Source organism: Bombina bombina, chromosome 8 (assembly GCF_027579735.1).
Source record: "Bombina bombina isolate aBomBom1 chromosome 8, aBomBom1.pri, whole genome shotgun sequence".
Lineage (NCBI taxonomy): Eukaryota > Metazoa > Chordata > Amphibia > Anura > Bombinatoridae > Bombina > Bombina bombina.
Genome location: NC_069506.1, coordinates 29492399 through 29506697, shown reverse-complemented (window position 1 = coordinate 29506697; position 14299 = coordinate 29492399). Strand labels below are relative to the sequence as shown.

The following is a 14299-nucleotide window of genomic DNA, read 5'->3' as shown; positions in this document are numbered from 1 at the left end:
ATGGCCTCTCAATGCAGGTATTTTCTTGACACTTGTTGGCAGTTTAGGCAGGAAGAGTTAGGCCGATAGCTGTCACTTATGTCTGACTCACACTAAGCAGACATGGGCAGCTGTCCTTTTGCTCTCACCTTATCGAGCATTGTGGGTGTGAGGTTTGTGTAATATGGAGCTGTTAAGCAGCTTCCTGTTTGTCAGGATGTGAATCACATTGGACAGGTGAGCGTCTTAGATCTTTTATTAAGCGTTTGAGATCCGTGGGAACTGGGAGTAGCTGTCACCAAGGCATCAGAAGTACAGAGAGCAGCAATTCATTCCAGTTGGTGACGGGCACCTCAGAGAGCTCAGGCTGTTTGTGAGTGCTGTGTTCATAGATCACAAAGATGCTCTCATAGCAAAATAACACACCATCAGATGAACAGGCATTCTCAGGATTCTTCCAAATGATTTGGGGAATGTGTTCCCTCTTCTTTAGATGTATAATATCTCTTTTGTCAGGGTAGCTGCTCCCTATCTTTGCTGTTTCATGAGTATTAAACCCTTGTTTGCCAGAAAGTGCTTAAACACATTTCTTTGTAGTAGAAGTTGAGAATCTGACTTTCCAAACCAGAAGAACGAGATTGGCGTTCTGCTTTTGTACCCTTCAGTGAGGGTGGGGTGAGGGGACATCTGTTATCACACTGGGTTGGGGACGTTCTTAGTAGCTATATTGTGCATTGTATTGCCCTCACTATAAAATATTCCCAGTCATGTGACAGAAAAAATGATCATTATTCTCTACGAGGGACATAGCTGTATATACAGTAACCTTGCTCACAACAGGGGCATTATTGAATAATGTGGATTATATGCAAAATCTCACAGGAAGCTCCATTTCCCTTCTCCATTTCGAGGTCGGGCCGAGCTTTACTATGAGGGTGAGATCAGGAACACAGCCGGGCCAAAAACAGGAAAGTGAATTCTGTGGGATATCCGATGTGGATATGATGGAATTTGTACCGGATAATATGCTACCGGTGCACAGCGCAGTCAGAAATCAAATAGAAACTGCGAGCTCTGTAATGGGGTTTGCCCTAGTTCTTAAAATAAAAACAATCTGCCATATAATGTATTTCATTTTTAACTAACTTGTCACTTGACAATAATATTAAATATTATATCCTTGTATACATATAGACACAGGATTTGAGCTTAAAAGGATATTTTTATGAATGTTCCTGTACTATATACGTAAGCCTTTCACCACTTTCTCTCCTTGTGCCTGAACTCTAGAGGTGTAGGGTGTGAGTCGGATACTGCTTTCAATTTAATGGAACACGTATATATGTATCTTTCCTTCCAGCTTGCATGCTTCACTTGCAAATGTCACCAAGTAAGGGGTAGAGAATCCACTCGGCCTTTACTTATAATAGTGTCTGTCATCTCTGGTTACAAACCCAGTAAAGTTCATAATCCTTTGTTTGCTCAGTAAGGAAGGACTTTAGATTTGTGGAAGTTTGCCAACTTTTATTTATGGTGTGACCCTTTATGTGTTTTATTGAATTGGCTAATTTATGTCTGTATTCAGCCTACGGTTGTCATCCTTGTGATCACTCCACTTCACTTAGACAATAATTGTGTCCGGTAAATCAGATATACCAAATAGCTGTAACACAACTTGGTGTGATCTCTCTTTCTTGCCATGTCGATAGATTTACAGCGCTGCTCTCCAACGGACCTGACAGATTGTAGCAGGATTTATTTGATCACACATCTGAGGTCTAACAGAATGAGAAGATTAGTATGGAATGTGTAGGGTGAACATCTGACAGGTTCCACGCTGTACTATCCCCATATCCTGATCTTTGACTTGCAGAAACTATTGAGTTTTTTTTGGAAAACCCCTGCTTAATACACTTAAATGTAGTAGTTTATCTTTAAAACTTGGATTTCAAATAATTTGGTGCTTTCCTACCTTAAACTTGTCCATAAACTTATCTCCCAGCTGTGCACATGTGATATTGTAGTGAGGGAGGTGATGGCAATTTTAGGATTTCTGAACTTGATGACTACCCATTGTCCAGTAGCACAAAATCCTCCATCAATTACCCCCCCCACACACCCCATCTCTGATTTTCCTCCATAATCTTTAACTATTTGAAGGTTATGGTGCTTATCAACATTTTATATTCACTAATGAGTACAGACGAGCATTCTGTTATCATTTAGATAAGGCATTAAGGAGTTTCTACAAAACTATGAAGTCCTATCTAAGGATGCATTGTATTTTATGGTTTTACAGCCAATTGTATATCTGTCACATTATCTTGTCGGTCTGGGCAGATATGTACAAGGAATTTGCTGAATTTTCAAATAGTTGCAAAAATAATTTTTAGTTTGATAACTGTAAATACCAGAGTGTAATTGCCCGTGCAGGAAACTTCTGCTAGAGGCAAGACAATAAAAGACTTGTTGGGTAATATCAACAGCTACTTAATAGTCCAAGAATCTGATACACAAACATTGTACCACTGTGGTCATGCATTATGTATAATCTGCAGCCTGGAAACACTTGGTGTTCCCCTGACAGCAGCCCAGATCATTTCTCCTTGGTTAGGTGTGTTGGATCGGATTGCAAAGAAAGTTAGTGTTCTGTACAACAAATTGGAGTCAGAGGTCAGCAAGTAAGGGGTGGGAGAGGAATTAGAGAAGGCACCTGGGGCAAGGGGGGGGTTTGCTGTCCTGCCACCAGCTGCTGCACAGGCCAGTATTGTCCTTGCCAGTATGTTTGTGCCTGGGGGCAGGGTGGGGGATTAAATCTGGTGGGATTACAGGCGTTGCTTGTAAAGACAGGACAGCCCAAGGTAGTCTACCTGTTGTTAAAAAGGGGGGCTGAAGCTTCTATCAAAGGAGAGAAACCATATAGTGTCTGCTTGCTGCTAAATGCTTTGCAGATATACAGGATGTTCTAGGTATCCAGCAAATTATTGTGTGACCCGTACTAACACCTTCAACAGCAGACATGGTTTTTAACCAATGAAACTAAAGTAGTTGTTTGTTTTTTAGGGACTTGAAACCCAAATGTTTCAGACAGAGCAAGCAAACTTAAACCACTTTCTAATTGACGTCTATTATCAAATTTGCTTCATTCTCATGGTATCTTTTGTTAAAAACAGGCATGCAAACTTGGGTAGTGCACTTGTCTGGGGAACTATATGGCAGCAGTTTTAAAAGGGACACTAGATGGCCGCGCTATTTCCTGCCATTTAGTGCTCTAAACGTCTACCTACGTATCTCTTCAACAAAAATACCATGAGAATGAAGCAAATTTGATAATAGAAGTAAATTGGAAACTTTCTTAAAGTTATATGCTCTGTCTGATTCACAAAAGAACTTTATGGTTTCATATTCCTTTTTAATTACATTTTTCAAATAGAATCTTACACTAATATCTCCACTTAAAGGGACAGTCTACTCCAGAATATTTATTGTTTAAAAAGATAGATAATCCCTTTTATTACCCATTCCCCAGTTTTTCATAACCAACACGGTTATATTTATATACTTTTTACCTCTGTGATTACCTTGTATGTAAGTCTCTGCAGACTGCCCCCTTATCTAAGTTCTTTTGAAAGACTTGCATTTTAGCTAATCAGTGCTGACTCCTAAAAAAACTCCACAGGAGTGAGTACAATCTTATCTATATGGCATATGAGAGCATACTCTGGTAGACTTGGGAGCATGTATGTGTCTTTGGCCCAATTCTGCACTAATTATTTATTATTTATTTATAAAATATTTTACCAGGAAGGATACATTGAGATTTCTCTCGTTTTCAAGTATGTCCTGGGTAATTGCAGGGGTTTAAACCAACTCATAGTAATATACAATCAGTGCAATAATAAAATGCTGACACTTTATAGCATTTTCTTTATGTGCTATTTTTGTGTTTTTTTTTTTCTTTAACCCCTTAACGACCACAACGTACCTTGTAATCGCTGGTCGTTACGTGTTTTCCTGCCTATAATAACACAGGTCTCGCCACCAGCAGCAAGACCGCACTATTATAACCTCCTGCAGGCGTCCTGAAATATCGCAGTCTCGCCACTGGCTGCGAAACTGATCAGTTGAAAAACAAGCCCCATAGAAAGACCAGCTATGTACAGGGTACTTCGCTGGTTGTTAAGGGGTTAACAAAAAGCTTTCAACATTTTTAATTTTAAGGTATAAATAAGTATATTGAAATTTGTAACAAAGGGTTAATTATTGTGCATAAAACATCTTTAAAATATTAAGTATTTATGTTTTTCTATTTTAAAAAAAAAAATGCTAATTGCTACTGACGGCAAATCCATTGTATTACGCCACCCTCATAATTGTGAGAGAATCCACCTTAGCTGATACCTATTATTGCAGCTGTCAGCTATTGTAACTTATTTCTTAAGAATCATTTTGGCAGCTTCTGATAAAACCAAGGGCAGGGTGCAAATTATGAAACTGAGAAGCACTTAAACAACAAACAAACAAACAAAAAATAATAATAAAATGAATGTCCCTTTAACTGATATGCATGCACTGAATAAAAGTACTAAAAGAGTTGTTTTTTATTTAATTGATACTCTTGAGCTGAGTAATACTCTTGTTTTTTTGTTGTTGCGTGTGGAGGCATTTCCCTCTCCACCAATCGTGCTATGGGAGAGATCCGTATTGCCCAAATGGTTATTCTGGTCCATTGGGATCAGTTGTGCGCAAACACACTTCCTGCAAGTTTTGCTATCATTCTAACCATCCCTTTTTTGTAATCTTTTTTTTTTTTTTTTTTTTTTTTTAACATATTTACTTTGTGCTCTTCTATACGTATGAAGGGGGAAAAAAGTTCACCATCCCTTTCACCACAATAATACATATTTGTGGTAAGAAGTAAGAGCTTGAAGTGCAACGCAAACATTACTCAGCCGCTTCTGCAAGTTTCCCGCATCCTGTTTGGGCTCAGGCGTGGTCGCCATAGTTACAGCTGTCTTTGTCTCTGATTGACAAAAGGGAATGCAAACATCCATCTGTTGATGGGAAGGAGGCTGCCACTTGAAATGCCAAGGATCTCCCACTTAAAGGGACATTATACACCAATTTTTATATAACTGCATGTAATAGACTCTAATTTAAAGTATAATATGCACAGATACTGATCTAAAATCCTTTTTTTAAAACTTACTTAGAAGCTCCCAGTTTAGCACTGTTGATGAGGTTAGACTGGGAGACCCAGTGAAAGGGGCTGGGGAAAAAAGGAACAGGCAGACCCCCCCCCCCCTCCCTGGCACATGAAAAGACACTTTACAGTCTGTGGACATTAGTATACATCTAAAACGTTGGGGTGTGGTTAGGAATCTGAAAATCAGCTCCAAATTTAAAAAAAAATAAGCAAAACTATACATTTTTACAAAAACACTCCAAGATGGGCTATATAAATGGATCATCTGCAAAACATTGATGCAAATAAAAATCTAATGTACAATGTCCCTTTAACCACAAATTAGGGAGTTCTTGAAACTAATAGCAGCCTGTTTTATATAATCTTATTTTGTATAATTTTATCCTGAACTCAATCTATTGTATGACAATTAAATTGTATCCATTGTATGAAAATGTACTGGTTACACCTTACTGTTAGAACCCAGCCTTATACCCCCTGGCACAATTGCACTTCCAATATCAAGGTGGCACTTCTGTAATACTTTTTCCAAGCTGGCCTGTTCCTGTATCCTGCCCTTGTGCTCTGAAAGCGTTAAATAAACCTATGTCTGTTTTCTGCCCAGAAAGTGCCCTGACCTCATTATAGTGTTGCTATTGAGAGTTAATGGAAGACTATTCACACTGAGCTCTGTAACTGAAATCTGAGTCTGAGAAGGTGCCCTGGTGTCTGTCTGGGACGTTCATAATTGAAGTATAGAAAAGATCCATTTAAACATACTGAATTCCCAGTATTTTCTTGTGTGCATGTATTGCACTGACACTGTGCCAGCACCCCGGGAGGGCAGAGAGAGCCGGTATCTCTTAATCAAATTACTGGACAAAACTGTGCTGCTGTTAGCTCATTCCCATGGACGTAGCAGTGTCTGTATTAGGCTCCCCTTGGGCAGCTGTGCTATGCTGACTCAAGTCACGAGGGGTTCCCTGTGGCTGGCAGATGCTCGCGCCCCCCCCCCTCTTCTCACCGCCCCCTCTCTTCCCCCCTATTTTCCTGCTTTACATTTATCTGATTACAATGACTAACACTTGAGGTCTGGTGTGCGGATTGTACTTCATTTCTCTGCCGCTGACAAGTTGGGTCAAGAGATTCCATTGACCCCCTCATCAATCCATCCTGGGAAAACCCTCTACAGGACACTGTGTGGGGGAGTAGGAAGTCAGTGACCCCTGTCCATGCCTGGTTTAAATTTAAGGGAAAAAAAAAACTTATCTCTTGTTGTACAATGTGTTCCTTTAAACATTGTTTGAAATATAAGATTTATTAAATGACTCTTTAAACTTTTTGTAACCTTTTTGCTCCAACAACTTTCTCAAATAAAGGCCGTAATATATTGCACTCTGCACATTAGTAACAAAACAAAATATACCTCCTCATTGACCTGGTAAAACATTCATTTTATAAAATATATATATATATATATATATATATATATATATATATATATATATATATATATATATAAACACACACACACATATACACACATACATATACACACACACACACACACATATATATATATATATATATATATATATATATATATATATATATATATATATATATATATATATATATATATATATATATATATATATATATACATACATATACACACACACACTTTTCAAGGCCTGGCAGATTACAGATCAGTGATGCCCATATTTTAGGGAAAGTAGCTTTTTGGGCGTTTGTCTTTGAAAGCTAGGCTATAAATTATGTATTGGGGGGGGTCTCTGCTTGGTGGGAGCTTGTGTGACACTTTTTAGTGAATGGCAGCCTCTTTTTTTTTTTATGTGTAATTTTGAGTTTAAATGATTAGTAAAGTCCAAAATTAAACTTTCAGAATCAGAGCATGCAATTTTAAGACACTTTTTAAAAACCACTTCTATTTTCAAATGTGCTTTGTTCTTTTGGTATCCCTTGTTAAAAAAGGAATACACACACATCCTACACTAGTAGGAGCTAACTGCTGATTGGTGCCTGCACACATTTTGTCTCTTGTGACTGGCTAACTAGATATATTCAGTTAGCTACCAGTAGTGCAGTTCCTTCAACAAAGGATAACAATATAATGAAGCAAATTTGATAATAAATGTCAATTTGAAAGTTGTTTTAAATTGTATGTTTTATCTGAATCATGAAATTACATTTTTGGGGTTTCCTGTCCCTTTAATGTCTTAGTTCTTCTTCTGATTTTTTTTTTTTTTTTTTTTTTTTTTATATATATACATTTGAGAGACTAAACCTGTTTTGAATCAGTGCCGCCAAACTCCGTAGTGCTGGGTACACAAGAAATGGTTAAAAAAATAGACTGATTGTGTACCATGAAACCGATACATAAAACAAAGAAGTAGGAGAACCCTGCACCAAAGGACTTCCAATCTTCAGATATTGTATTAAACTGCTCCATACTAATACTAGAATACTGAGCTTTTCTTATTCTGTAAAATGTATGTTTGTAAGAGCGCACGACTTACAGTAACCATGTTGAATGGTGATCTTGTTCATTTATTTTTTTTAATCTCTTGAAGCAAGATCTCTGGTGCTGAGCTACAACTTACTAACTCTCACCACACACTCTCTAGTAGGGAAACTGGTTGAACTGGCTGCAGCTAAAGAGGCCGTGTATAAGGGGACTTGTAAAATATGCACCTCAAGGATAGCTGCGCTGTTACTGCGTTCTAGAGATCACCACTTGTTCTGTAGTTATGAATGGGCAGAGTGAGCAGGAGTGGCAGTTCTGGGGTGGAATTTGTACTATGTAGAACACAAGTTGCTGCCAAGTCTCTTTTATGTGTATTTGTATACAACGCATCTTTTCTCTTCCTTTGGACAGAGATGATTTAAAGCATTGATCAAGCAATCAATGTTGCAGTGTTATACACTTTGAGATGGTAATATATAATGCTACAATATACTTTAGTTTGTACCCTTTCCCTGTAATTCCATTCTCAAATTGTGAGCTTTTCAGTTTGAAATGGAAGTGCAGAACACTTATATTCCACACAGCCATTGGCTGCGCACTCTAGTGACCTATTTATAACTGTCCCTAATTGGCCACAGCAGAGAAAGAAACCTAAGTTACAATATGGCAGCTCCCATTGCTTTATAGACACTAAAAGTTTACCCTTATTTTGTCAATATTTAAAAGTACATCTATCAAGAAATTGCTCACCAGTCTTGTGAAAGATAAAGACATACAGATGAGACCATATATAACGCTGTACTGCCCACATTAATGTTTGACTTTAGTGGGAGCACAAGAATTTTAATAGGGGCAGGAAAGAGCAGAAGATTATAGACACAATGTATAGTAGCATAGCCGCTCTCTGCTGATGCATCAGTATTAACTGTATAAACCCCACTTTGTATTCAATCTATGACTCAGCCTATTTCATGTGTATGAGGTTATGAGATTGCAGCAGGGGTTGGGTTAATCGCGTCATATTACATTTTTTATATATATAGAAATTGTCAGTCCCCTCCATAGGCTCCAGTAAAACCTATTAACGAGACCAGGCTCTTGTAAAAAGCACCAAATAAAACCAGCTAGACAGTGACAGCTTTGTGCTGGTGAAGAATGATTCTGTTCCTAGCAGAACAGGGATCTATTAGCGGGTGCCACATGGGGGTACGCAATGCTGTATGTACTGTCTCCTGCAGGGACACAGCTGTGAGCAGCAGGGGTTGAGAGTATTTATAGGAAGAGGGGCAGAGTAGGGGTGTGAGCTGGTATTTATAGGGTGACTTGCACAGATCTGCCCCCATTCCTGTGCCATGCTGAGTTTTCTGTTCATGTCTGTCAGAATCACCTACTCTGGGTTAAACAGGTGCAACGAGTCTATTTAGTGCCATGTGTTAAAGAACCACTAAATACAGTAGGATTGAATCACAGACAAATACACAGTAAAAAGACAAAATAGCACTTAATTTGAAATGAGTAGTAGAATATTTTCGGGCATATTTCAAAGTTTAATCCATTTTTCCTCCCCCTGTATCACGTGACGCTCATCAGCCAATCAGAAAATACATATACCTATATACTGTGCACTTTTGCACATGCTCAGAGTGTGCATAATAAATTCACATTATTTTTATGCATTTATTATTTTTTTTATTTTTTTCCGTACTTCTATTTGAATCATGAAACTTTTAATTTTGACTTTTTATTAAAAGCCTGTGTATTGTGCTGGATACTCTGCAAATCTGATATTAAGCTTCTATTTCTCTCGGTTTCAGCCTGTCAACCTGGATTTTTCAAAAGTGACATCTCTGACAACGCCTGTCTGCCATGTCCAGACCACACAGAACCATCTGAAGAAGGTTCCATATCCTGTCCTTGCCAAGATGGCTACTATCGCGCCACTTCTGATCCAGTTTCTTCTCCTTGTACCCGTAAGTAGTGTAAGATATAAAGGGACGTGATAATTTAAGCCTTTATGATAAAGAACGTATGATTTAAAAAAACTTTCCAATATACAACTGTTGTCAAATTTACTTCTCTCTGTAGGCTTAGTAGAAACCAATTTCCATTGCATGAGAGCCTACTGAGTTAGGTTCAAGAGTGTGTAAGAGTCCTGTAGTGTTTGCAACTCAATAGTGTTTAGCATTGTTCCAAAACATTATTGGAAAGACTTCTTCCATATGCTGCTCAATACACGTGCACACTCCTGAGCCTATCCTTTCATGGGGATAGCTAAGTTTTAAGAAAGGATAGCAATAGATAGGGGTACATTTTGATAATAGAAATAAATTGAAAAGTCTTTTTTCAAAATTATACTCTTTATCTTAATTTTAGTTTTGAGTTCCATGTCCAATTTAGTAGACTCTGTGAGTGACAAACAACCAATAATAAATAAGTGTATGTGCATCCTGAGCTGAGAATGATGACCACTTTTTCCTTTGCTAGAATCTCCCACTGCACCACGTGATCTCACTTCTGTGACATTGGGCTCCACTGTAAAGCTTCTCTGGTCACCTCCCCTCAACACTGGTGGCCGTGATGATGTCACCTACACTGTGACTTGCAAACAGTGCTTCCCAGAACCCAGCGAATGCCGTTCTTGTGACTCCAATGTGCGATACTCTGAAAACCCATCCGAGCTAAAAGGGACCAGTCTGGCCATCACAGAGTTGGAGCCACATCTTAATTACACCTTCACTGTGGAAGCACGAAATGGCGTATCTAGATCCGGGACTGGCCACAGTTACACCACCCTGCGTGTCAGTGTAAATCAGACCGGTAAGCGTAGCACCTGTTTGTGATGTTCCAGAGCTGAAAAATTAAACCCTTTTTTTATGAAAATGTCAAATTTATTGATTGTTTTGTGTCTCACATCTTTCTTAGAACCACCAAAGGTAACATCTGTGAACTTGGATACCCGAGACGCCCATTCCCTTAGCTTGTCCTGGTCTGTCAGTCCCCGTCAACAAAATCGAGCCTGGAAGTATGAGGTCACTTACAATAAAAAGGTAGGAGACCTGTTCTAAAGCACTGTTTCACCTTGGATACAATCTTCTAGCATGGCTAATGTTTTTATAGATGTGTGTGCATTGTTGTTTTTATCATGTTTAGTCTACACTTTCATTCTTTTGCATCAACAAGACAAAGTGAGGGGCACTGAGCTTTATATAGTGAGTAAATTTGTACCGGGGATCTTGCAATAGCATCTATGAACCAAAGGGAGTAGAGAATGAATCATTAGTAAATCTGGGTGTCATTAGCTTAGAGATGATGCTAATTCTGAGTGAGGATCTGTAGAGTGAGGCAAGTGGAGGCCAAAACATTTGTAATATGGCAAGTGTGGTTAATAGGTAAGAGCACTTTGTCATTGTCACAACAGGGGATGACAATTTGGAGAATTTGGGTGATCAACAATGGTATAAGCAGCAGATAGACATTCACTGAAAGTAACTACGCAATAAATATTTCTTATAGACAGAATGTCTCTTGGACAAGTTCTGGGCAATTTCTGGTTTTTATACTAACATTTTTTTTTATTTTTTTTTTCCAGCATGATATGAGTAGTTACTCTGTTCACCGAATAGAGGGAAACTCTGTGACCCTCGGTAAACTTTCTCCAGGTACCATCTATGTGGTGCGAATCCAAGTGGAAGGTCAGAGCTCAAACAACGCGGAGTACGAGTTTGAAACACTTCCTGAGGGTAAGTCTGTATGTAACGTCAAGCCCGGGGGGGTTAATGGGTAGAAGGGGAAATGTGGTCAAATATACAAAGGTTCCTAGTAAATATGTGCAAAAATTCTTTAGTGAAACAAATAACAAAAATGGTTGTGTTTGGTTAGTTCCGGCATCTGATTTGTTTCACTAATAATAAATCCTAAAGTTTTGCCCATGTTTGTGAGTCTGTCTTTCTTTTCCCTATTTTTATAACCTGGGAAACACATTTCCATCTTTATTTGTATTTAAAAAAAAAAAAGAAATAAAAAAACTACTATACAGTGGTGACATAGAAACATAAAATAATAACTTAATAAATGAACTCACAAAACCATATTTACAAATTTTATTCATTTTTAATATTTTGCTCTATTCTTATTTTTTCTTTCCATTGTTTATCCAGCAGCCCCAGAAGAGTCTAAACAGGTTGCAATTATCGCAGCAGCCGTTGTGACCGTGGTGATTATTTGCATAGCTGCATTTATAATCCTCTACCGCTGCCGAAAGTAAGTACCACACAGACTAATAGTTAACGTAGGTCATACCCCCAAACAATACACGCAAAATAAATGTTCTAAACCCATTTAAAACTTTTATTTTATTGTTTTTACATTTCTAGGAAATGCACCTTGAAATAAATGTACATATGTCTTATCTCCTTGACTTTGACCAATTGGGGACAGATATATACACATAAAATAGGTCCAGCATTGATAAAAGTAATCACTGTGTATAATTTTGTAGGGCCAAGTATTAAGTTTGCAGGATGCAGTACATTGACAAAATCCACAAATATGTCAGGGTTACATTTAAAGAAAAGGGAACAAAATAAATAATGAAAGTATATTACATTTTATTTAGTTATTTATTTTTGCTACACAATTAATTTTGAATTACATTTTTGAGTATAATGCCCCTAACCCAGTCATTAATTTGTCTGTTTTATTTTGCAGTAAGAGAAATCTACATGGCCGGGATTGTCCTGATGATGTATACTTCAAAGCAGGTAAGGAACCTATTAAGTTTTTACACACACAAAAAATTCTAGGCACCATATTTCTTCTTACTCATCATCATTTGGAATTTTTCTTCTTCTCAGAACAACTGAAACCTCTAAAGACCTATGTAGACCCTCACACTTATGAAGATCCTAACAAGGCTGTGCTGAAGTTCACCACCGAGATTGCTCCCAACGCTGTCTCCAGACAAAAAGTAATTGGAGCAGGTAAGCAATTAAGCAGATATATATATTTATTTATAAATGGTTGTTTGATGCAAAAGTGGTTAAAGTTACATTGACTCTACAGACCCAATATTGAATTTGTATAGCCCATACAGTCTTCTACTCAAGGTGATATGTTGAAGTAAACTGTGTATAGATATGGAATAAATATACTATGTTGTTGATATCCGTACACTGCTGGCCAACTTCATGACGTGCCAGATTAGACACTATTTTACACAGTATATTATCCCCGCGCTGGTAGGTAAAAGCTTCTTTCCCCAAAAGTCTCCCTCCAGACTATACAGAAAAAATGGGAGAGGATAGGAGCGCTGAAATCGCTATTACCAAGGAGAGAAGTTAATTTAGGGATAGGAGCACTGAAATCGCTATTGTCATGGAGAGAAGTGCCAGATTAGACAACCAGCTCTTCTAGGAATTTTTGAATCTGTTGAGCAACCTACCTGTTTTTTAGAAATAACATTCTGGATATTGTGTTCTTGTAGGGGAGTTTGGAGAGGTGTATAAAGGAATTCTGAAGCTTCCAGGAAAGAAGGAAAGTCCGGTGGCAATCAAGACTCTGAAGGCCGGATACACCGACAAACAACGTATCGACTTCCTGAGCGAGGCCAGTATCATGGGACAGTTCTGCCATCACAACATTATTCGTCTGGAGGGCGTTGTATCCAAATGTAAGGCATAAATAAAGTACCATCACAAATTTCTATATGAATATTTTTTTTTCTCCATTATCTTTTCTTGTAGGACACTTTTTTTTTTTAATTTTATTTTTTTGCTGAATGCCTCTTCTAATATTTTTGTCCTCTTGCAGATAAGCCCATGATGATCGTTACAGAGTATATGGAAAATGGAGCTCTGGACAAGTTTCTGAAGGTAGGTTATACATGTAAATGTCCTATTACATGGCAGAATGTATAGAAATCATATGTGAAGAGTCACTGGCACTGATGTTTTGGTTATGATATTGGGACTGTTCATGATATTTCAGAAATTTATCCTAAACATTCATTTTTGCATTTAAGTTATAGATGACAAAATGTAACAATTTGACAAATTAGGTTAGAAGTTTCTGCCATCTGAAATTAAGTGCTCAATCTTCCCTCCAAAACCACAGGACAATGATGGGGAGTTCAGTCCAATACAGCTGGTTGGAATGTTACGGGGAATTGCTGCTGGAATGAAATACCTATCAGAAATGAACTATGTGCACCGTGATCTGGCAGCTCGGAACATACTGGTGAACAGCCAACTAGTCTGCAAGGTGTCCGATTTCGGACTGTCCCGAGTCCTGGAGGATGATCCAGATGCTACGTATACAACCAGTGTAAGTAAAGTCTACAGCCAGGAAAGGAACGTGCTACATATTTGTTAGGCTGTAGGAACTAATATATTCCTTTTTTTTTTTTTTTTTTTTTTTATTGATGTATATCTTATCTTTAAATATTTTTGCATGTTATTCCTTGTATCTAAGCAGTAAACTACAATTGTGGCACATCTTAATTATCACTTGGCACAGCTACATATGCATAGGGTGGAGATCAGATTCCATAGTCTGTTTGATATGGATTTTCTGGGTGGTAGCATTTTGCCTGTAGTGTATAATGACTCATTGACATTTATTACTAAGGTGGAATTTTTTTTTTCTCCAGT

The 14299-nt window shown here is 37.9% G+C and overlaps 1 protein-coding gene across 2 annotated transcripts in view; it reads left to right on the top strand.

Annotated features, from left to right (window-relative positions):
• Positions 1-14299, top strand: part of EPHA2 (EPH receptor A2) — a 41422-nt gene that overhangs the window by 22625 nt on the left and 4498 nt on the right. The window contains exons 4-13 of one of the 2 annotated variants that reach the window (XM_053690254.1): positions 9467-9622; positions 10137-10469; positions 10575-10699; positions 11242-11392; positions 11813-11912; positions 12360-12412; positions 12506-12631; positions 13135-13320; positions 13461-13522; positions 13764-13973. In XM_053690254.1, the coding sequence (XP_053546229.1) occupies positions 9467-9622; positions 10137-10469; positions 10575-10699; positions 11242-11392; positions 11813-11912; positions 12360-12412; positions 12506-12631; positions 13135-13320; positions 13461-13522; positions 13764-13973 (1502 nt within the window). Of the gene's footprint in view, positions 1-9466; positions 9623-10136; positions 10470-10574; positions 10700-11241; positions 11393-11809; positions 11913-12359; positions 12413-12505; positions 12632-13134; positions 13321-13460; positions 13523-13763; positions 13974-14299 lie in introns of both variants that reach the window. The other variant, XM_053690253.1, reaches the window with a different exon arrangement.